The sequence below is a fragment of the Buteo buteo genome, chromosome 11 (genome assembly GCF_964188355.1).
Source record: "Buteo buteo chromosome 11, bButBut1.hap1.1, whole genome shotgun sequence".
Lineage (NCBI taxonomy): Eukaryota > Metazoa > Chordata > Aves > Accipitriformes > Accipitridae > Buteo > Buteo buteo.
Genome location: NC_134181.1, coordinates 44,169,316 through 44,192,630, shown reverse-complemented (window position 1 = coordinate 44,192,630; position 23,315 = coordinate 44,169,316). Strand labels below are relative to the sequence as shown.

The window sequence follows — 23,315 nt, the reverse complement described above, 5'->3', positions numbered from 1 at the left end:
ATTTCAGTGACAGACCCTGTGGTCCAGGCAGTGGCCAATGTGGGACTGGCATCAGAGTGATGGAGTCAGTGCCTGGAGCCCAAGGCTGCACTCCAAGAGACGGTGATGGCGGATGCCCAGCAGCTCTGCAGTATTTATGGGGAAGGAAGAACCACCCACAGCCATCCCTCAGGGCTGGGGCTGCCCGCACGCCCTGCTGTCATGGGTCCTTGCCCTAGCCCAGTCACCCCATTGCAGGCAGAGCTGCATCTCCCAGTGTTCCCAGGGCAGCACAGCCCCACGGTGCTGCTTTGTTCCTCCCCAGGAGCAATGTGCTCAGCCCCACAAGGTGCACCAAAAGAGGCCCAAATCTTGTACACTTGTAGTGTCAGCTGAGCCTGACCACCCATGGCCTGCTGACAGAGCTTACTGTTGGGATAATTCCCTGCAAAGCCATTTATTGACTCCTACCAAGGCCCAGTCCTTGCTCTTTGCTTGGCAGCTGCATGGGAATGTTTTTCCACAGCAGAGGTCAAAAATCCTGCTTGCTGGGTACGGAAATGGAGGTGGCTGTTGGCTGCCACAGGTCCCCACTGCCAGCAGTACTGCATCCCGTGGGATGAGCTCTGCACCATGACCCAGCCAGGCACAGCACCGCGTGTGGGGATGCTCCTGCTTCACTGCCTGCAGACATACCCAGTGGACCTGGTGTTGCTTCTCCTGCCTTAAAGCTGAGGCAGGTCCACGAGCATCCACAGTCCCTCTGGCAAGGCCGTGGAAGCATATGGCTCCCTGGGGCTCCTGCATCTGCAGGCTCCATCCGTGGGTAGTTTTTTTAACAGCAGTGAAAACCACAGCTGAACAGCCCAGTTTTAAGCCTCTCACCTCATTTGGAGCAGGGAACAAAGAACTAAAGCTGTGCATCTGAGGACAGTGAACCACCTGGACAACCTCAGGGAGTCATATCATCAGGGTGTAAGACAGCAGCGACCCAAGACAATCTGTATCCGGGGGAGAAAAAAACCTTCCTCTGTATCCAGTGTGGTCTCAAAAGTCATAGAGGTAAAATAGAGGACGTATTTGGTGCACGCAATAAGAAAAGGCACACAGAGATGCTGACGCTCTCCCCAACAGGGTATGGTGGAGAAGGAAAATAGTTTACTGGGGAGAACAGAAACGTGCCCGGCAGGCAGGAGGGGGCAGAGGTCCCTGTCTCCAGGGGGAGAGCAGAGAAACGCGAATCCAGAAGGAAAACGTAAGCCAAGTGACCCGGGAAAGGCCGGCCCAGGTTCCTTCCAGGAGGGCAGGAATAACCCCGGGGGCCGCTGCCCAGCCCCGCTCCACCCAGCGGCAACAAAAACGCCTCTTGGCGCGCCCGGGGCCAGCGTGGCCACCCACGGCACGTCAGTCCCGGCGGCGGGCAGGGCCGGCGGGGACCCCCCCTCCCGTCCCGGTTCTCCGCTCCCCGCCGCCGGTGCCGTCCCCGGGGCGGGCGCCTCGCCCCGCCCCGCCCCGCCCCGCCCCTCCCGGGGGCGGCCGCGCTCCCGCCCGCCGCCCGCCGCGCCGGCACCCGCCGCTGCTGCCCAGGTAAGCGCGGGGGGTCCCGTCCCGGGGGTCGTTCCGGGGGTGGTGGTGTCCCGGTGCGGGGCCGCTGCCCGTAGCCTGCCCAGGACCGCATCGGCGCCTCCGGTGGGGGGGGGATCGGGCGGTGGGAGCAGCCGCTGCCCGCCCCGGCAGGCGCGGGGATACCGGGGGCCCCGCACCGGTCCCGGAGGCTCCTCTGCAGCGGGAGCTACCGGCAAGGCCGGGGGAGAGGGGGCCGGCGGCCGCCGCAGCGGTGCGGGAGCGCCGCTTGTTTTCGCATCTCTCTTGAGATGCAGCAATTGCTTAAGAAATTAAAGGAGGGGGGAAAAAAAAAACCAGCAAAACAAACGGCTGCGATTGCTGTCGGGGAAAAGCCGCGTTTCTCCTGAATCCCCGGTGCTGGGGTTCGTCCCCCCCCAGCGTGTCCTTCAAGTTTGTTTGTCGCCGTTTTGGGGGACTGTAATCCCACCTGGGCAAACAGCCCCGGTTTCACAGACCAGCCGTGGGGGACTGGGACAATGCAGACGCTCCAAGCGGTACTTGCAGGTGCAAATCTGCCTTTGCGTGAGTGCGTGGGGAAATGGTATTAGCAAAAGTGTGGGTAACTGCACGGTCTCCTTCGAGAGGGAGCATCCAATTCCGAGTGCGGTGGATGGAAGCTGAAATTGGTGGTGGTGTGCTTTAGCTGTTAAGTCTTGGAAAATGTTGCCGTGATAAACTCCTTTTGCACTGCTTGCAGCTTCTGTAGGGAACGCGGTTGTCTCTTGTGCAGTCGTGAACTGGCAGTGATAGCTAGCAAGAGGAGGACTTGGCTGCCTGTTGTAGAGCGATTGAGAATTAAAACTCTTTTGTGTTGTGAAACGTTTTGATTTTTGCATCAAGCAGTCTGCACCTGGGGACAATTTTCAGCATTTGCGCTTTTTATTGGCGTACCTTTGAGATCCGAACCAAATCTTATGTTTAATTATTTCCAATCCAGCTTGCAGAGGACGTGTTTGGAGGGGTGGCAATGACAGCGCTGCTGAATGAGCCTTTAACCTGGAGCCTATAAATTGCTGAAGCAGCAGCCAGTAAAACAATTGTGGCTAATTGTAGCGTAGTGTTCCCGCTGTGCTGCTTCGGGAGCCGGCAGGGCGCGTTAAGCGGCAGCTTTGTAGCTCTCCGGGCTGCCGCTGACACAAACTCCTGGTGACAAGGTGACAAGGTGAAGTGCACCAGGACGCATCCCTCCCCGTTCGACGGGGCCATGCAGCCCATCGGCGGGCCTGTGAGCTGCTCTCGGCGTTTTGCAGCCTGAGTTTTGTTTCTGTTTCTTGGGGCCATGGGAAAGCAAATCACCTGGCAAAGCCAAACCCACTGTTTGCTCCAGGTGGGTGCAAAGCAAATCTCGGTTCCTGCCAGGAAGCAGCTGGAGAAGTAAAGATTTGGTGGGGAGGGGTGTGCTGAGAAGTGGGCAGGGGCCGGGGGTCCCGGGGAGGCAAGGTGATGGAAGGAGCAGGAGGGGAAGGAGGGGACTGGTGCGGCTCTGAGGGTGTCAGAGTCATTGGGTGTCAGCGGCTGGGGGACCCCTGGAGCGGGGGCCAGGCAGCGGGGTTGGGATGGGTATGGAAATGGCAGGAAACTGGGAGTAGGAGGGTTGGGCAGAGGGAAGGGGGAACTGGCTGGAAAGCTGTCTGGGAGGGGAAAAGTGGGGTGAAGAGCTGGAGAGGTAAAGGGGAGGTTGGGGTGCTGGGGAGAAGAGAGAAGGGGGTTCCTGTGCACCAGCGCCCTTGAGTTTAGCTTACCTGCTGTGTGGGCAGGGGACAGGCAGGGGTGCGTGGCTCGTCCCTGTGAGCACAGTGTGATGGTGTCATGGGTGCAGCACCCTTGAGGTGGAGGGACGGGAGGCGATTACACTAACAAGGATGTTTCCCCCCCAGTTGCGCACCCCATGCTGGGAGGCCAGTCTGTGGAAGTGCTGGGAGCTGGGGCTGGGGGGGAGTTGTGGGAACACCATGTTCATCCTTTGTAGTGCAATTCCTGAAAAAAGTGATAGCTTCAGGGTGGAGACCCGTCTATTTTCACCCCCAAATTATTTTAAGTTCTTCCTGCCCTAAAAACATCGTACCCTCTCTCTTGTGTGACTTGGTTGTCTTCCCTCTGGCTCTTTCCAAGCTTTTCTCGTGGTGGGCAAATGCTGTGCACCTCCCCGGGGTCAGAGCAGGGCTGCTGCGTGTTGTCTTGATAACACAGAGTGCACAGCGTGGTCCGTGGGGCGCGGGGAAGAGCCTTGGGACCCCCGATGCTCCGGCCACGCCTGGGCTGTGCTCAGAGTCCTGCGTCCAGAGAAGAGACCTGTTTTCCTTGGCAGCAGAGCCCAGCTTGTCCTGGAGATGGGGCAGTTTGATTCTGCTGAGGCAAGACCTTGCAGGGAAGTGGAGCTCCTGATGCCTAACTGGGGAGTTTTCTCCTTGTGGTTGTGGGCTGTGGCAGCCTGGGCATGCCCAGGTTGGCGGAGCAGGTGGAGGGTGGACCCTTGAGTGGGCAGAGAGGGAGGCTGCAGGCAGCTGGGGGCGTCAGCAGGACTTTGTGCCGGCAGCTGCCTTGGTTTTTGGTGGAGTCGCTCTCTGCAGGGTGCTGGAGATGGCGGGAAGGTGCCTGTGGACTGCGTGACGCTGTAGGTGAGGCTGTGCTCAGACAACAGCCGGAGCCCAAATGCTGTCTCACTGCCGCCTGCTCTGCGCTGTGGGGAGCGCGGTCTGTGCACTGCAGGGTCTGTGCCGGCTCCTGCTCTGCCAGGCTGTGCTGGGACAGACTGGGACTGCTCCAAACCGGTGGCCCATGGAGACTGGCTGCTTTTGGGGAGAGAAGGAGGTCAGCTGAAAGAGGGTGCTGTTGGGCCTCTGGGCCAAAGCCTGGTCCCTGGCAGGGCTGGGGAGGCATGGCAGGGGTACTGGGGGTCATGCCAGTGTTCCTGGGGGCCAGGAGGGTACTGGAGCAGAGGCAGGTGTGCCGGCTGGTGGACTGCAGGGACTCTTGGAATCCACCTTATGTGTTTTTATTAATGGTCTCTGCCCACAAAGCAGCAGATGCTGCTGAAACTTGCTGAGGAGGTGGAGGTGAGAAGCATCGCTGGTGGCTGGAGTTGCCCCACCGAGCAAAGACGGGGGAAAAGTGGGGCATGAGGCTGTGCATGGGGGGACCAAGAGTGAAACAGGAGCTGACCTTCAGGGTATGGGAGAGGAGGACAGTCTGGGTGTACTTATCAGGGAGAGGGGGGACGTGGAGTCACCACTCTTAAATCTTTCTAACATTGCTGTGCCAGGCATGGCAGGACCTGGTGGAGGCTGGTGGCCCACCGCATAGTTCTGGGAATCACCGTGGGAGTCAGAACTAGAGCAAATCGCCAGAAAAGTAAGAGAAACTGGTAGCCCTTGTCTTAGGAGGACACCAGGAGTGTGTGTGTGGTGCATGGGGGCTGGTGGCGTGGCGGCAGGGTGTATGTGGTGGGTCAGGGCGGGTATGTGCCTGGCTGGCATGGAGTCACACAGGGCGATGTGTGGTGCGATGGTGGAGCTGGGAGACAGGGTGCACTGCTGGGTGCCATTGCATGGGGTGAGCAGGTGGGTGGGAAACAAGGGCTCTGGGTCCCGGTGAAGGCCAGGACTCAGTGGGCAGGGGAGGTGCCCTGCGCCCAAGGACCAGAACCCGGGCTGCCCCATGGGATGGGCTGCGCTTTGCGGGACAAGCCGGGGAGCTGTGGTGGGGTCTGTGCTTCACTTTGTTTGTAGGGTGTGTCTGAAACGGGTCTGCTGCTGGGACTGCTCCACGGTTCCCGCTGAGCCTTGTGTTAAAGACAATATTTTGCATGTATGGAGAATTGGCAAGGAGGCAGCTCTGCGGTAGATAGGGTACCGTTGGGATCAAGGGTTGTTTTTTTCCACAGTGGGGACCAGAGTCAGCGCCAGGTCTTCCCTGCAAGTGTGGAGAGTGCCAGCAGATGCTCTGAGCCTCCAGCCGCCCCCTCCTCTTGTGCTTCTGCTTGGGGGGTGCAGCTGGCAGAGCCGGGTCTTGCTGGCTAGAAAAGGCACGCGGTCCTCCTTGCTCTGCAGAGCAGGCAAGGCTGTTTGCAGGCACAAAAGTCTTCCACGGGATGTGGAGCTGCCGTGTGTCCTCTGTTCCCTGGCCTGCATGACGTGCATGGCATTGCATGCTGGTGGGTGAGGAACTGAGGAGTACGGGGCAGTGTGTGTCCAGGCTTATAGATAGAAAAGTTTGCTTTGTTGTTTTTGAAGATCGATTCTGTCCAGAATAGAGTTCAGGTGGAAAACCAGCTGTGTGCAACAGCTGGACAGAATCTCTCACCTGAGCAGTAAGTGTGGTAGAAAAAGTCCATTACTGACAGACATCAGGGACCTCCCTAAAACTCCAGGTGTCCGTTGGGATGGTATCCCTGAATACAGGTGCCTCCATTGACTTTCTTCTCCTGGCCATAGGCCCTTCTCTCAGACCTAGGTGTGTTGTGGCAGCTGGTGAGACCTAAGTGTGCAGGGCACAAGGGTGTTGGTGAGACCCGTTTTAGGTGTCCTTATACTAAGCAGGAAAGAAATGACTCTGACATGCTCTGACACGGACTCTTCAGAGACATCCACGAAGGATGTCCTGAGAAGAAAGTGCCGAGTTCTTCAAATGGTGATAACATCGCTGTGAGTCAAAAAATTACCTGCAGTAACTGATAATGCTTCTGAAGGACAAAGTTCTTGAGGTAGAAATAGGCACATGTTTGCACACAACAGAACTGAGATACAATAAAAAGAAAATTTTATTGTATGCAGGGGCAGTTAAAAAACAGCAGCTCCTGTTGAGTGTGGAGCTGTTGGACATTGCTTTAGAAGACGTACACTACAAATGACTGAAAACTAGAAAAACAAAGCTGCCACAGGGAAGAGAGGTGGAGAGATCACGCACGCAGCTGGACTCCTGGTCCTGCAACAGCAGGGACCCACTGGCCAGAAATGGCCCCGAGGACCCTGGCAAGGGGCTGTACTCAGTGCTGCAGAGGAAGGCGAAAAACCCCAGGGACCTGTGCCAATCCGCCCTGGGGGTAAAAACTCCTTCCTGACCCCTGAACTGGTGATCAGCTGTACCCTGAGCATGTGAGCAAGACTTGCCATCCGGGCTCCCATGGTTCCAGGGGAGACCAGCACTGCCCGACCCCTTTCCTTCCTCCCCTGGAGGCATCTCAGGGGCTTCCAAGCACGGCAAAATACTCCAGAAGTGATAGGCCTGGGAGAAAAGATGTCATTCCCAGTCCTGCAGGAGACCATTGGGTGCTCCGAAGTTTTGAGAGAGTGCACATCTTTGAACATCTCCATTTCCCATTTCTAATGGGTGCTGCATCTGGCAATGGAAGAGGTATGGATGGGGAGCTCTGGGGTGGTCTCCACCTGCCAAGAATGGATTTCTTGTTCTTTGTAGACCATTGAGTCTCAGCCTTTTCCACTGATACCCATCTGAAAAGGTCTGGTACCTTTGGGCACCCCCAGGTGTTTAGTGGGTCTTCGCAAGTCACGTATGGCATTGGGTCCATTTTCCAAAGCTTAAAGCAGGATTAGGGTTAGATCCAGGTTGGTATCTCGCCCTGTTCAGAGCTGGAATTGGATCAGATGACCACCAGAGACCTCTTCCAGCCTGAATTCTTACATGATCCTGTGGCTACACAATAGCTCTTCAGTGCAGTGCTCTCAGGCATGGGATTCAGCCTGCTGCCTGCAAGGCTGAGATGCAGCCTGTGATGCCTGTCATTAACGGCTGCGGGACCTCCTGCCGCAGGCATGTGAGGCTGCCACCAGGCTCCCAACCTCTCCCAAGTGTCTCGGTGTCCCTGGGGTGAATGCTGGACATGCAGCGTGCACAGCGAGGAGGAGACCTTTGAATGGCAGAGGAGTGACGTGGAGCTGCTTGGGCAGAAGGTGCAGAGCAAGAGGTGCCATCCTGATGGGAGATGAAGGCCAGCGTGGTTATGACCACAACTGCATTGGGGCTGCCATGTCGCCCTCCCTGCGTTAAAAGCTGCCGAGTGGTGTCATGTCTCTTGAGTAGGCCCTTTATCCCACTCTTCTAGGGAAACAAGCATCCCAGGGGCCCAGGCTGCCTGTCTTTTCCATTGTGGTTTTCTTCAGTCCTCCGAACTGAGAAGTTCTTCCTCGGCCTTGGGGAAGCTCTTTTCCTCATTCTGAGGGAATGGCTTCCTTTAGAAGGTATCTCTTGCTGACCTGGTGTGTGTCCTAGAAGAGATCTTCCTCATCCTCACTCGTGCAGACCTTGGTTGTCCATGAACATGCAGCCCTTTTCCTCCAGACTGGTTGTGTCAATGAAGAGACAGAAGTCATCTCCTTGGGATCAGAGCAGGTCCCAGATCTCCCACTTGGTCACCATGAATTCCAGTGGCTCCTCAGAAACCTCCTCAAAGATTTTCCAGGCACTCTGCCAGGTTTCTTCCTAGGGCTCGCCCCAGGTTTCTTCCAGAGCCTCCTGCAGAGCACTGCAAACCAAGCAGAGTTCAGCTGGGCTGGAGATCTGCATGGAGAGGACAAGGCTGCTGATCCTTGCCAGCACGCAGGCATTGGAGCCTGGTTTGCTGGACCCATGGCAGAGACCATGCAGGCATTTCCAGCTGGGGGAAGGAGTAAGTCCAGACAGTGGTGTGTGGTGAGCCTGTCCCCAGCAGAAATCAAGGGAGGAGGAAGGCTGGCTGAGTGCTGGATCCTGGAGCTTGGTTGCTGGTGGTGGCAGGATGCTCCCATCGTTGTCGTCTTAACCTGGACTGATGGTCATATTCTTGAGCCCTTAGACCTTGGGAACCTGAACTGTGTCCCCAGCAGCCCCAGGCCTGGCTTGAGCCTGGCCCAAGAGGAGGATGAGGCAGTGGAGAAGGTGCAGCTGTGGGAGGACCTGGGACTGTGTCCCTGCAAAGCCTTGATGATCTGGGATTGTAAGACCCAGAGGCTGAGGTGTTTCTTGTTCTGGTAGCCACGGCCAGGATCCTCAGGGGTTGGCAGCTGCTCTAACTTCTTTGGCTCTTCCATCCTCAGGTCCTGCGGTCCAGCCCCAGTGCAGGCTGCCTTTTCTGGGAGCAAGTGGTGGGTCGGCACCACAGCCACCTGCCTTCTCTGGCCTTGCACCCACCGGCCCCTTGTGCGAAGAGATCACGTCAGTCTTCTTGCTGACATTGGGAGCTCCCACATCACTGAGGAGAGGAGATGGGAGAAGGTGTGGGGAGGGGAGGCGAGGCAAGATGTGTCACCAGGGCTTGAGAGGAGGGGTTCGGTGGGGTGGGGAGGGGACAGAGCTGCCCTGGGAGGTGGCAGGACCCCCCCTCTCAGAAGAGTCTGGCTGGGGAGGGGGACAGCAACGGGCCAGGGGTGGGAACTTGTGCTGGGCAAGTGGGAAGGGGATGAGAAGAAGCCCCCCCCCCCCCCCCCTTCTCCCTCTGGTGGCACCCAGGGCTGACTTGGCCAGGACCGGCAGGCAAGGGGCAAGTCAGGTCAGGACAATGTCCGTAAAAAGGTGAGGGTGCAGCTAGAAGCTTGGGGAGGGGATTTGGAGGAGCCAGGAGAGGCCACAGGGGCAGCTGGTGTCCACAGGCACCACGGCCCCCTTCCACTGAGATGACCCTGTGAACAGTGTCATGAGTGTGTCCCTGCTCAGTGCTCCACAGGGAGAGGTCTCCAGCTGACATCCCCAGCCAGAGCTAGCTTGGGTTGCAAACTGGTTTATCTGGGAGATGCCCATGTCACTGGGCATGGCTCAGTGCTCAGACATGTGCCAGATTTCTAGGCAGGCAGTACAGAATTATTCACCGCAGCAAAACAGGTGCTGACTGTGAAATGTTGCAGCTGCATACGATGGACCTTGGTGGCCAGGTGATAAAATGACACTGTTTCAATAAACACAAACTAACGCTCAGGGGAAAAATACTAATTATACCTACAACGTACTATATAGTTATATACTTACCACATTACTACTTGGAAAAGATTTTGGAGTCACAGCAGAGCATTCAATTAAATAGGAGCCTGGGGCTCAGCAGCAAGCAGAGAGGTAAATACAGCGCTAATAATAGCACTGTCAGTACTGCACCATCTCTCAAAAATGGTGCAAGCTCTGGATCCTGATCTGTGCATGGGTTGCCTGAACCTGGCAGGAAACATGGGCTGAAGTGTCACCTGCCTTATTCTTGCCTGCTCGTGGCACATAAGTGCTGTTGACCACTGTCGGAGAGGTGGACGTCTGGGCTGAGCTGCGTGGTCCTTCTTTTGGTTTTATATCCCTCACCTGCAGTGAAAACTTGATGTTGCAATATTGCAGTTTTACTGCCATGCAGTGGAAGTGCTTGGGGTTAGTAGTAGCGCTGGATTGTTTTCTACATTTCTCCTGTTGGATTGTTTTCCATGTTTCTTCTGTTTGGGAGCAGGGTGGTTTCTCTGGTGGTGTGCTCTCAGGCAGTGCTCTCTGTGGGTGATGCTGGAGTCCTGTTTTGCGGACAGCCTGTTGCAGGGCCGATTCCCCATTCACACTGGAATTTTTAAAGATGGGGCAGTATGTTCCTCAGCACCACAACAATTGCCTCATATTTTGGTAACCCATTCTTTGTTGCCCTCTTTGAGCAGATGCTGAAGGTGTTCCTGTACAGCTGTGAAGCACAGAGCGTTGTTTTGTTCAGGGAGCATATTACAAACTGGTTTACTGAGGCGCAGACATCAGCTGCCTGACCTTGTATAGGTCAGTGCATTACCTTTCAAGACCTAGCAAGGTTTTATGGATGATCCTGAGTTCAGTTACATCGTGTTGTATATGAGCTTATTTCCCTTTCCTAATGGAGAGGAGATTTTGGCCATGATTCCTGCAGGATCCAGCTCTGGATCGGTACCTCTGGATGCTGCTAGCGGTGACACAATCCCAATGTGTCCCATGAGTCGGGTCTGGCAGGGCAGGCTGGTGCCTTTCTGCAACCAGCTGGGTCTCAGGTGACTTTCTGAAACATCTCTGTGTGCTTGCTGGGACTGAGGCTGTGGGCAGCCAGACGCCTTCTCCTCTGGTAGCATCAGCTGAAATCCTACCAAGAACCATTTTGCTTTTGCCTGATTAACTCCAGGAGTGGAGGAGGGACACCCAGAGACGTGTGCTATGCTCTGCTCTGACCTGCTCTAGGATGGCTCAGTCAGCCGGAGCACAGCCTGCGCCTCCCAAGGGCCCAGGGGGACCATCAGTGGGGAAATTAGGAGATGTGAAGTGGGCCTGAGGGCATGGCTTCAGATTGCCATCTTTAAGGTCCAAACAAAGCAAAGGCATTTCAGACAAATGGCTGATACTCAGGGACAGGAGCTCTGACATCCTGAGTCCCTCGCAAAACCAGCCAGACCAGCTGGAAACCAGTCCCATGGCCATCTGACTGCGCATCAGCATCTCTGGGGGGTTTGGAGAAGATTGAGGCATCCCCTGGTGAGGCATGTTGGGGAGCCACCCTTCTGCCATCAACTCCACCGCCTGCCCGGGTGGTTGGGGGTCCCCACTGTGCTCCCCCACATGTGCAACATCCCAAGGGCTTGCTCCGATGCTGCCTGGGCAATGCCTGCCCAGGGTGTAGCCCTGTCCTGCCAGCACAGTGTCCACTTTCTGCTGCAGGAAACCCACAGCAAATGTCTGCTCCGGGTTAGCAGGGGGTTTGGTTTGCTCTTGAGTTGGCTGTGGGGATCAGCTATCGCGGACCTTGGGGTAGGCTGGTTGCCTTCCAGAAGAAAGTCCAGCCTCTGTGTAGGTGACAGTATCTTCGTTTCAGCTTTCTCTTTGTTCTCCTTTGCATGGCTCATGTTGTCTCATTGGTGCGTTCTGCTCACAGTGGCACCTCATTTTGGTATGAACTCACTTAGGTCGGGTTTTACTTTCCCTTCTGGCTTGATGCTGAGGATGTCCTGGATGTCCCCCCCAGCTCATCCCCCATCACCCATGCCTCCTTGGCACTCACCTCCTGTCTCCTTTTTTGCCAGCCTTTGCATGGTATTTTATTACGCGTTTTACACTAAATTACTGTCCTGTATCACTGATACATCAATGGCTTGAGACCCTGTTTCTCTGATACAAAGACATTTTCCCTTCCTTCCTGCCAGTTTTGGCAAAGGGCCATGCAGCAGTTACTGCATGGGACTTCTCCGTGGTGTTTTTCCCCAGCGCTCCCAAATCTTCCTCTGCATTTGTGCACTTTCTTACACGGCATCTTTTTTTGCATTTGCTCTTGCATAAATATTGGCGTGCTGCTTTCCTTGGATGCTCTTGCGAGAAGAGCTCTTGGGTCTCCCCTGCTCTGTTTAATGTTCCCCCTTTGCAAATGAGCTTATTTGGTGGCTCCACACACTTATGATCCCTCTTTGTAGTCTGCAGGCAAGCTTGCCTGGTTTTTGTCCTGTTAATAGTCTGTCCCAAACCGGTACCCCTCAGTGCGCATTATCAAATGGTAAGTGTCCGCTTTGCATCACGCAGCAAGGCACTGGTCTCTTGTTCCTCTGTAGCCTGGATTACTTATTCAGCATACTTCAGGCTTTGAAGGTGCTCCTGCAACGCACCTGGGACTTGGTGGAGGTCATGCCATGCACGGCAGAAGGGGAGTTGGAAGGTGTGCGGGAAGGAGTGTGTGTGTTTTGGAGGGATATAGCTGAAAACGGAGGGATGCATCCGGATATTTTGAGTTGGTCATTAAGTAAAGGGGAGGAATTGCAGTGCTTGGCTTCTGCCTCCTGGCGCTTCTGTATTTTCTTCCCTTCGGAAAGATCTTGAGGCACTTTCTAAGCTGCAGAAAAGCCTACTTTGCCTGTGTTAAAATATCCTTTGGAAATGGTTTTAACTCCCTGCCCAGATTGGAAGGCTTTGTGAAAAATATATGGTGAAACCATAGTAAATCAGTTCAAGTGCAGGTATGAATGGGTAAAATTAATGAAATGTTCTATTTTATTGCCAGTTGTGTTGTATGAATCTTTGCTGTTTTCAGTCAAGGAATATAATCAAAAAGGTTTATCCTACTTCTTAGTCTGTACCAAATCTGAGAGCACTATCAGTCAAAGCTAACAAGATAAACACAGCTGGAAGTGGACTATTTGCCTGTCCCACTTAAAAATAAAAAAATCTTGTCTTAATAGTATAAAAAACTGGGTTTTGGTGCAAAATGGCCTGATACTGAAAACCCTTTCTAAAATAAACAATTGTTCCAAAGCGAATGGGATTTCTGCAGGAATGAGCATTACTGGAAAGGGGGAACTTGCAGGACTGGGCAGTAAAGCAGATTTCTTTTTTCTATCACCTAATAATAAAAGAAAAAAACCTGACTGAAACGTATGTATGGTTTAATCATTGTATTTGGGCTGTGACCTATGCGCGTAGAGATTTAATTCCCAAAGGCAGGGCTTTGGAAAGTTATTAAAGTCTGAACATAAATGATACGAGGGCTTCTGCAATTTTAAACTTTGAAAGGATAATTGAATTTATAAACTTCATAACCGAATTTACTGGCAACTCCCAGCACGGTCACCCCAGCGTCACGTTTTCCCCTTGCCGCTCGGTCACCGGGGGTGCATGGGGCTTGGCACGACTTGCCCCCGTGCTCCACGCACCCTCCGTGCTCGTGCTGCCCGGCTCCTGCCTGCAGCTGTTGGCGCAGGCGGCAGCGCTGCTCGCCGGCTTTCCTCCCTTCCCTGCAGCACCCGCGTTCCCTGCCCGTACTGGTTCTCACGGAGCTTTTCTACCCGACGCAGGTTGCGAACGACGGCTGGAGCCTGGGATGGCCGAGTGGGCGGTTTATCATGCGAGGATGTGCCCGTGCCCTCGCTGACCTGCCTGCCGTCCGTGTCCCCGCTGCCTGTCCCGGCCGGCGCCATGGGAGGATGCTTCTCCAAGCCCAAACCAGGTGACTGCCATCCCGCTGTCTCCGTGGGGAGAAGTAGGTCAGCGGCAGCGGACGCTGGTCGGGGGAATGTTAATTCTCGGCTCCTGCGGGGAGGATTACGGGCCCATTAATCCCCCCCCAAATTCCTCAGTGCTCTCACTCCCAGGCAGGGAGCTGTGCGGGGGCTGCAGCGGTGCCGGGGGGCGGGAGGAGAACTGAGCCGGCACCCTGCAACCCCATCCAAACACCCGCTGCCAGCTCTTCCCCATCCCATCTCCTCGTACGCCCACCACCCTCCCCGCTCCTGCCTTCCTGCAGCACCGGAGGGCAGAACTGCCCCCCTCATGCCCCAAGGTGGGTTTGTGTGACAGCCGTCCCCATACCAACATGTGTGGCTCTGGCACCGTCCTTGCTGCCGCAGCTTTGCCACTCGCTGGCCAGCCCTTAATTTTGTCCCTGCTGGAAGGGAACGACCAGGGAAGGAGCAGGACCACTGACTGCTTGATTTCTCGGTGCTTTCTCAGTCCCACCATCCAGGCCAGGTCCTGGGGCTGCTCCGCTCTCTGGATTTTATTTTCTTGGTGAAGCTTATCCGTGCGTGCTGCCGCCAGCGGGGAAAGCAGCTGCAGGCACCTGGACATCAAGGATGTTCCCCTTGCCCCCCATGCTCCCGCTGCAGCTGGGCTGGATGGGCTCCCTGCTCTCTGCGGTTTGGCAAAGGTGGGCGTATGTAGGAGAGGAAGGGGCTGCGGTGCAGGCTGCGTGGGCAAACTGGCTGGTTGAGGGAGGTCTGGTGTGGAAGTGTCAGCGTTAAGCCTTGTCCTGAGACCCGGCTGGCAGCCTGGGCACGAGCAGGCACCGCGTGGTCGCCCTGGCTCATCATACCCGGCAGCACCCGCATCGCCCCAGTGCTGGTCCGCAGGGACCGATGCTGGTGCGTGGGGGGCTGGTGCAGTCGGTGTCGCCGAAGCTGCCTTCGAGGAGAGCTCCCATCCTGCCGCTTGTTTTGGCCACCTAAGAGGGAGCTGAAGGACCCTGTCCTTGTTACCTGCTTGTGCCCAAGGGCAAGGGGAATCAGGTAGTCACACTGATCGATCAGATCAGGCAGCATCCGCATGTCGCCTTTTCGGGTGGCAAAATGTCTTTTGGGGACCTTTTATTGGCAATTTGTCTTCATTGCCTCAGGCAGTGGGGATTTCAGGTTGAAGGACTCCAAAGGTCAGAAGGCCAACACGAGTTGTGTCTGCAACCCACTGAGCATCCACTGAGTGAGGTCCTCTGCCTTTGCTTTGCAAGGCACAAGGGGAAAATACAGGTGGTTTTCTGCCCTTGACCTGTACTGGGATTATTTTATGGGTCATTGCAGTGCCAAAGTAATATGGCATTGGACACTGTGAACTGTAAGTTTTCTTTTGTGAAAACTCATGCTGTTTATATCCTTCCTTGAAACGTTCAAGGAGTGAAAACGCATCCAGGAATAAATGCCTTTGTTGACTAAACTTGTAACAAACTCTGCTGGCAGTTCCACTTTATTTTGTATACCATCAGCAAAACTGTGTTTAATCTTGGACCAGTGGAGGAATAAAAACGCTCTGCAGGCATATCTCCTGAACTGCAGATTTTCATGTAGAGCTGTATTTGCATAGTAGGGCCAAATGACTGAAAATGCCATCCTGTAGCGTAGTGCTCTCTCTGCAGCTCTGGTTTTGATTAGCAGTCTTCAAAGGCTTTTGACAAGCCTTTCCCCAGTCCCTGCTTAGCACACCACTGACTGCGGTGCTTCATTTCAGTAGTTATAAAACCTGCAAATGCAGTGAGGTAAACAGATGCATTTGCAGATACCAATTGTTCTGGCAAAGAGGCTTCACAGCCTTTTTATGATATTGGTCATTCCCATTTCTTGCGGGAACTGTGCACCACCAGAGTTAAGCAGTGGACTTTCCTGTTTCTAAAAATCTGCCTATCACCTGTACAAACAAGAAGCAAATCACGCAGGGACAGAACAGGGCTATTTTCTCCATCAGTGCTGTTTCGACATGAAGGGAATATCTCAGGCGCAGCCTGAAGTCAACAGAATTTATTTAGACACCTTTGAAAGATGTATACGAGGTCCTTATCTGCTCCATCACCTTATATCCGAGAAAGACCCTCAGTCCCCCTGAGGACCCTCAGCGTTTCTCGAGGTAACCTTGACACTGCACCACACGCGTTATTATGTGCCAGGAAGACCTTTTGATGAGCAGATCACCAATACAACAGCTTTGAGGAGTGGAGTCCTGTAACAGTAAATAACTATGCTGGCTGTACCGGAGGCCAGCCCCGAAGTCTGGCTGCTGCTGCAGCACCCGACCCCATCCTGATATTCAAGTGTTTAATTAAGAGCTTATGTTCAAGCAGCGAAGTAATCTTCTGTTATCTCTAGTGCTGCAGTCCCGTGATGCCGGATCCTCTTCTGAAGGCCCAGTTCTCAATCTCTGCATAATTTTTTTTCCTCCGGTTTTTCTCCGGGTGCGTGATGCATAAGCGATGAGCTGCCAGCTGGCAGTCTGCGTGGGATCCCAGCACCCGCTCCAGGAGAGACAGCCAGGTCAGGATGATGGGTAAAGGGAACCATCGTGCGCCAGTGACTGCTCGGTGTGAGCTGCAGCAGCACCGTCTCCGCACCAGGCGTGGGAGAGCGGCTTGCAAGACCTATAAAGTTGTGATTATTTTATTTGCACTCAGCGCTTGATGATGGGGCAGGGCAGCAGCATGTCTGCGGGTGAGCTTTGCCCTCACACAGAGGATGCATTTGGCTCTGAGCAGGGAACACGTTCCCTTCGCAGGGATGCTGCATGCTGTCGGAGGGGGTGCCGTGGGCTGTGTGTCCTTCTGAGGTTGGCTCTGAGGGTGCCCCCAGGCGTGGCTGGCAAGTCCTACCTCCTGGTTTTTGGGAGCATGGCATTTGCTGAACAGGGCATCTGGAGAGGGAGGGTGAAGCTGGGCACATTTGATGTGATGGTTTTGTTGTTAGCTCTGTCATTTTTAATAGAAATGGTTTGGAGTCTCTTTGAGACCACCTAAAGTAGTTGTCATTGAGGACAGCAGTTAAGAGGCAGTGGGGGCGAGCCCGGGGGTGCCTGGAGAGCGCAGCTCTGGCAGGGCAGAGCGAGACCCCAAACACGTCCTGCAGCGGAGGATTTACTCTGTGCTGGCTGTGGGAAAATAAAACCCTGCTGGGGTAAACCAGCCTTTCTGGCTGTGCCCACCGCACCCCGCGGGTCCCTCCATCGTCACCACCCGTGACGCTTTCCTGGTTTCCACTGCTCTCGGAGCTGTTGGCACCATACAGCCAGTACGAGGGTCTTCCCTGCCCTCGGTCCTCATTTGCCCTGTGCCAGCAGCCCCTAAGCAGCAAATCCTGAGGCATCGCAGGGTTTTGTGTGTGGGGAGGGCAGACACGGGGCTCTCCCCTCCGCCGGCCCACCTCCTCCATCCCCTAGGGCCAGGCGTCTTCATCTCACCCAGACTCCCTCGGGTTCCAGCCAGCTCTTGGCTCATGCCAATTTTGTCTTCCCCTGCACTGCCGTCTTAACTTAGTATTTTCCTTGTTTCTACTGTTTAAAGTATTACACTTTAAATGGCCTGATACCCGTAGTTTAAATTTAGCCTCTAGAAGGGCACTGAGCCATACAGGGAACCTAATCCTGTGATAAAGAAGTCTTGGGTCATTTAATTGCCCTAATTTTTTTTAAAAAGGACCGTGGCCCTGCACTGCAACCCAGCCACCCTCCACCTGCCAGCGCCCTGCCCAGGGGTCGATGCCAACGTTTCCAGCCTCGTGTCGCAAGTACCTGCCTAAAAGCAGGCAGAGACTTTGACTTGTCCCACAAGGCTGTCATAGTGATGGAGAAGGAATAAATTTACAGGAGATGTAATGGAGTATTAATGACTGACTGCCAGGTGTTAATGACATGAGGCAAAGCACAAGAGCATTGTGGCCACAATGTGAAAAAAAACCCAAACCTGAGCCAGCTGTGATAAATGGGGTTGGGATGTGGCTCCTGGGTGTGCACGTAGGGGTCCCAGCAGTGCTCTGACCTAAAGGCTGAAAACCTGGGAGGGAAAAAAAAAATTGGGTCAAAATTTATAGTCTTGACAAGAGTCCGTATTTTAAGCAATCTATGATTTTGTGCAGCTGACTCAGGATTTTTGAATACTGAGAGCTGGCAGTGCTGAGGTGTATGTGGATGTGTGGTATTAGCACCTGCTAATGCTCAACTGTTTCGTCTGCTTTTTTGTATATTATGAAATACTTCCAGCCCTGGCCTCCTGGTCCTTATATATATATATATGTGTGTGTGTATATAGATAAAAAATACATATATATTAAAAATCTACATGAACACACAAAACCACATACATACGCATATATATGTATGTAAGTGATGCTGGTGGCACAGGGCAAGCCAGCATATCTATATGTCTAGACGCACACATACATGTGCTCGGAGAGCAGCAGTTGCTCTGCCCTGGAGGCTACAGCTGTCACCCTTGTTCCCACCAGCCGTGGCCGGGGCAGTGCTGCTGTATGACAGTGGTGGCCTTGGCTGGACCCTGAGGAGTCGACCACCATACAGATTTGCAGGCATGTACCTAAAACTTTCCAAACAGTTTGCTTTAAGGTCAGGAACCTCTTCTAGCAGTTACAGAAAATGACTGTCAAAGAGATGGAATGCGCTGGACCCAGCAACACGGTGCCAGTCGGATTTCAGAATTAAAATTGGGTTTATAAAGATTTCATTTAAATGTCATTTTCCCTGATGGCAATTGAGGCAGTTTGCTGGATCAGCTCAGGTGCCACTGAGCCCCGAATTCCAGGAGGGATCATCCCTCAGGAATGCAGGTCTCTGGCCAGGGGGACACCCCATGCAGGGCTGGGGGGGCTGAGGAGGAGGAGAAGGGGGGATAAAGGGTCAGGGAGAGGTGAGTGGGAGTTGCCCCCCATGGAGGCAAGTGGTGAAGTGTGGGGCCCGAAATAGGAGGGGGGAAGACTTTATACCTCTTTTTTCCTCTGGACATTTGTCCAGCAGTGTCGGTGAGTGCCTAGCGGGGACGGCTCGGAATGATGTCACGTACTGGTTCAAGAGACCTGCTGCTTTTTGCATATGTTTTTCTGACTGAGAAAGAAGTGAAGAGCTCAGAGCTAAATTTCGATCTTCATACCTGCAGGTTCATACGCCTGTGGATCAGCGAGCACTCTGGGTGCTCAGCTGACCCAAATGTAGTTTGGAAAACAAAGCTCTGGGCCATGGGGCCAAGTGAGAGATGGGGGTTGTTCCCTGCAGGGTGAATTTACCAGCATCAACATCACCGTTGGGGCTCGGAGCCGCTGGCTTTGCTGGTGCCAACCTGGTCTCATCCTGTGCCTGGGTTGGCAGCAGCAGCATGCTGCCCGTCTCCGGGGTCTGGCCGCAAGGATGTGTAGCTGCATTCGCTCCAGATAAATGTCTGATCAACTGTGTAATCGTATGAAATGATCCTCCTGTTTCTTTGACCGAAAGTATTTCACAGGGACTGGCATAAATGGATATTCATTGTATTTCCTAACTCTGTCCTGGAAAATCTGTGTCTGCTTTTCCAAACGCCATGGGAAAACAGCCCTTATGGAAAGCAGCCTCTTTGCTGGGTACCTGAGGGGGCTGGGCTGCTTCTGTAATGTTCCAGGAACAAATTCGCTCATAGCAACATTTTTTTTTTTTTAATGCATGGTGCTGGGCCTATTAGTTTGCAGTAACTCCTGCAGCTGGCAGCTGCAATAACACACATTTTCTATTGGTTCAGTGTGGATACACAGAAAATTGCTTTACTGGATCTGTCTGTCAGAACCCCTGGTGAATCCTGCCCCTGGTGATTGTGAGGATTTGGCACTTTGGCAAAAAGCCGCCCCATCCCCTGCCCTGCTGAGCTGGCACAAAAAGCAGAAACTTGCAGGAATCTTGAAACAACTGCCTGCCTCCAGTGCCTGACGGCCATGGCCACTTGCTTTTCTCCCTTCCTAAATGAACAACCTTCCATCGTCCTTTCAATGGACTTGCAAAAAGTGGCATGGGGCAACAGATGAAGCTGGGAAGTCCCAGCACCCTTCTCTTGCTGCAGGGCTCATCCCGCTCTTCTGGGGCACATTGTTCCCCTTTCTTTGCCTTTTCTTAACCTGTTTAGGTCGTGAGCTTTAATTTTTATCTTCTGCACAGCTTTTCCTCATCGTGACATTTATAAGATGGGGAAAGATCAGAAATCTCCCATTTACTTGAGGCACTTCTTCAGTCTCTGGCACTTACCCCCGGCTTACTATAGAACTCCCCTGGGGTTTGTTATAAATATTAATGGCTTTAGTTTTATGAAGCGCCTAGGAGCTAAAGTGATGTTTTTCCCTTTATGTTGTAAGAGCTCATCACCGGCTTCCTCTGACGCTCCTGTGTCCAGCCTGCTCCCCCTGGGCACGGTGGGTGGGCGTGCGGCTGGGTGGGTGCACGGCGAGGCCGGGTGAGTGCTGCCCTTTGGGGAGCCGGGATGAACATCTGCGTGTCTTCGCCTGGGTGGCCGAGGAGAGCCCCTGTGCTCCCCCTCCATCGCTGCCCGGGGAGGGGAGGATGGAGGGGCAGCACCCCAGCTGTGCCGTGCCAAGGGCTGCCTTGCTCCGTCACTGCCCTGTGACAGCGCCAGGGTGGCGGTGGGGCCGAGGGGACCCGCTGGCTCCGGTGTCCCCTCGGATGGTCGGGGGGATGCGCTGCGCCGGCACGAGCAGCTCCTGCGTGTCCCTGGGTCCCCTGGTCCCCAGGCCAGGGACGCTTTTATTGTCAAACCTGTTCAATGGTGTACGCCTAAGTAAAACGGACAATACTTGCTTTTCTCACTTAATGCTGAAGGTTCGTTCTACCCTGAAAACCTCATGCAGAAATAATTTTGGATATTTCTAGTTCCTTATTAATTGGTCTCCATCTAATGAAGCAGCTTTATACACCATGCAGTGTTGGCTTTCTCTTTCAGTTAATGTTATCTACAAACAATTAAAGGGTTTTTTGAAGTCTGTCTGAGCCCTAGAGGCCTTGGCATGCCTCACATTTAGCTGCCTGAAGCTGTTTTCCACTAAACAGGACAGGAACTGTGACTGAGGGGTTGTTCTGCACTGATGACTAATGTCTGCTTGCAGGAATATGTACTTTATGCATGCAAAGGTGCCCGATGGAGAACGAACAGTGGAATAATGGGCTCGGGTAATCAAGCAGAGTTTGATATTAAATGTTTTATCTTCCCAAGCAAGCCAACAAAAAGTGTCTGTTCTGGCAGCAAATGGCAGCAAAACCTCTGGCTTTATTTTAATGAAGGTTTCTGTTTGTTCCTGCAGTTGAAGTGAAAATTGAAGTTGTGATACCTGAGAAGGAGAGAAGCAAGGAGGAGATGTCACCCAATGGGAAAGCCAGCCCCCTGATCTACAAAGTCAACGGGACTGCCCGGCATTATCACCTTGAGGAGCATCCCATTGCCAGCAATCCCTACCACAACCCAAAGGACGTGGTGGAAGCGTCCGTGTGCCACGTGAAGGACCTGGAGAATGGACAGTAAGTGCCTAAAATTTTTGCAGGTAAAACTTGAGAGACCTTATAACCCAGACTGAAACCCCTATCTTGTTCTTTAGAGTTTTTGGAGATGATATTTAATTTAGTAAAATAGGTTTTTTTTTTATCTTAAAAAATGACATCATGGACAAGCGACGACTGTTTTTTACTGGAAGGTCTGCTCCCTGCATGGTTCACTCTCGGACTCGTCTTAGAAAGATGTGATGTTCTGTAGCAGAATTTCCGAACAGGCTCTGCTCAGCTTGCGTTAGACGACCCTGACAGTTTTTTTGTAAATTTATAGCCTTAGTAGCTTTACAAAGCAGTGTGAGTAGTGCATGGATGGGGCTGATGGGGCAGATCGTGTGCTCCATCACTTCTGCAGTGCTTTGCTCTTCTAGCCAAGCTTATCTCTTTCAATTTGCTCTTTCACCAAGGATGCAGTTTTCCAAATTTTTTGCTAATGGCAACGCACTTTGGCTATGTACAGTTTCACTACCCTGATTTAAGAGTTTTCTGAAGTCTAAAAAGTGCCGGTCCTGGTCACTGTGCTTTACAGGCTGGTGTTTCTTTTCTGGGGTAGATGTGCCTTTTCTGCAGCATGTTCCGTTAGTCTGATGGCCAACATCTCAGCGGGCTCTGTCCTTGCGTGAGAGAAAACAAAGTTCGAAATAGCTTTTATTCCAGTGAGGGAGTGATGTCAGGTGTGTGGGACACAGCAGGAGTCTGGCAGCTATTTGCTTTAAATTGAACTATTGCTTGTGGTAATATTCTAGAATAATCCATGTACTACAAGCTACTTTGTGCTAAACTTAAGGGGCTTCATCAGTTATAAATTCTTCTCATTAGGTAAGTTCATCTAGGAATAAACTGGTTTTTTCATTGTGATGGGAATTTATGTATTAGACTGTTCTACAAAGGGATGCACTGGACTCTGTTGGATTAAATCTTCACGTGATGAGGTGTGGCTGACTCTGCATGCTCTGCTGCAGCTCAGAGAAATGCTGGAGGGCCATCAGGACCTGGGGGCAAATGGCCTCCTCCAGTGAGAGGTGGGGGCGAGGAGTCAGTGGAGATGCACGGGACTGGAAGGCAAGCACAGTGGCTGCGGGGCTGCGTCTGGGAGGTGATGGGCCAACCCAACTGCCTCCTGCGCAGGTGAGCAGCAACAGCAAGGCTGGGGAATAGGGGACCTGGGGCAGAGCACAGGCAGTGACCGGGATTGCCTTGAAGCTGGAGCGAAGCAAAAAGGGCAGCCTACCCTGGGAAATACTGGTTGCACAGGGAGGGTCCTGTTCCAGTGTTGAGATGTAGCCTAATGGCTGAACACCCAAGTGTTGATGGCGGCAGCTTCTGCTGACTTTGTGTTGGGGTGTTACTAAAAGAGTATGCTCTGCTTTAGTGCCCCAGTGCAAGAAGGACATTGGAAAATGAGGGCTGCAATAGATACCTTGACTGGAAAGCATGCAGTATAGTAGATTAAAAGATTCGAAGAGCTCTGCTGGGGAAGGCGGCTGCAGTCTGCGAGAACATAGCTGGCTGCAGGCGGCTGTAGCAGGGAGCTCCTCAGCTAAAGCCAGGGCTAGAAACTTACAGTGGTCTGGAAACTGGAGTCACGCTTCAACCATGTGTGCAGTCAGCTACTGAAACACACTACCAAGTACGGCAACAGACTGGCCATCACTGGACATTTTAAGTTGAGGATAGCTTTTTTTGCTAGCAGGCTGAGTCTAGCTCAAAAGAGAGGTGTTGCGAGAAGGTCCCACGGCTCACGTAAGCAACAGGGCAGACCAAAGGAGTCCATTCTCGCTCTGATACCCAGAGGGATTTTCCGGGATGCTTCCCAAGGAGTGAGCTGGGCAGGGGTGTGCATGGGCACAGCAGCAGTGTGGGGCATTGGCACAAGGGTTTGGCCACCTCTACGTTGTGTTAGTGGAATCTGCAAAGCACAAGGTATTCTTTCTTCCCACCCTTTCTGGCTTTCTGATACCAAGATGGTCTCAGCAGAACCAGTAAAAGATACTGGAGGATAAACTCTGGCACTGCTGTACCCAGCCAGCCTCCCAGCAGGCTAACTGGGGGAGGTCGATGAGCTGCAGACAGAAAACAGCCCCCAGTGCTCCCTCAGCTCCTGAGCAAAGGTTCTTCGCAGGCCAGAGCTGAGTTTTAGTTGGTGCTTCCCTGGTGGGGAGTGGAGTGGGGCAACAGGACAAATTCCCAACTGTGTAAATAGCTCAGCG

General features: G+C 53.4%; 1 protein-coding gene across 3 annotated transcripts in view; it reads left to right on the top strand.

Annotated features, from left to right (window-relative positions):
• The first annotated feature begins 13,346 nt into the window (after window positions 1–13,346).
• Window positions 13,347–23,315, top strand: part of AIFM3 (AIF family member 3) — a 37,305-nt gene continuing 27,336 nt past the window's right edge. The window contains exons 1-2 of one of the 3 annotated variants that reach the window (XM_075039670.1): window positions 13,347–13,498; window positions 20,865–21,078. In XM_075039670.1, coding sequence (XP_074895771.1) covers window positions 13,468–13,498; window positions 20,865–21,078 — 245 coding nt within the window. In that variant the 5' untranslated portion in view covers window positions 13,347–13,467. Of the gene's footprint in view, window positions 13,508–20,855; window positions 21,079–23,315 lie in introns of all 3 variants that reach the window. The other 2 variants (XM_075039671.1, XM_075039673.1) reach the window with 2 other exon arrangements.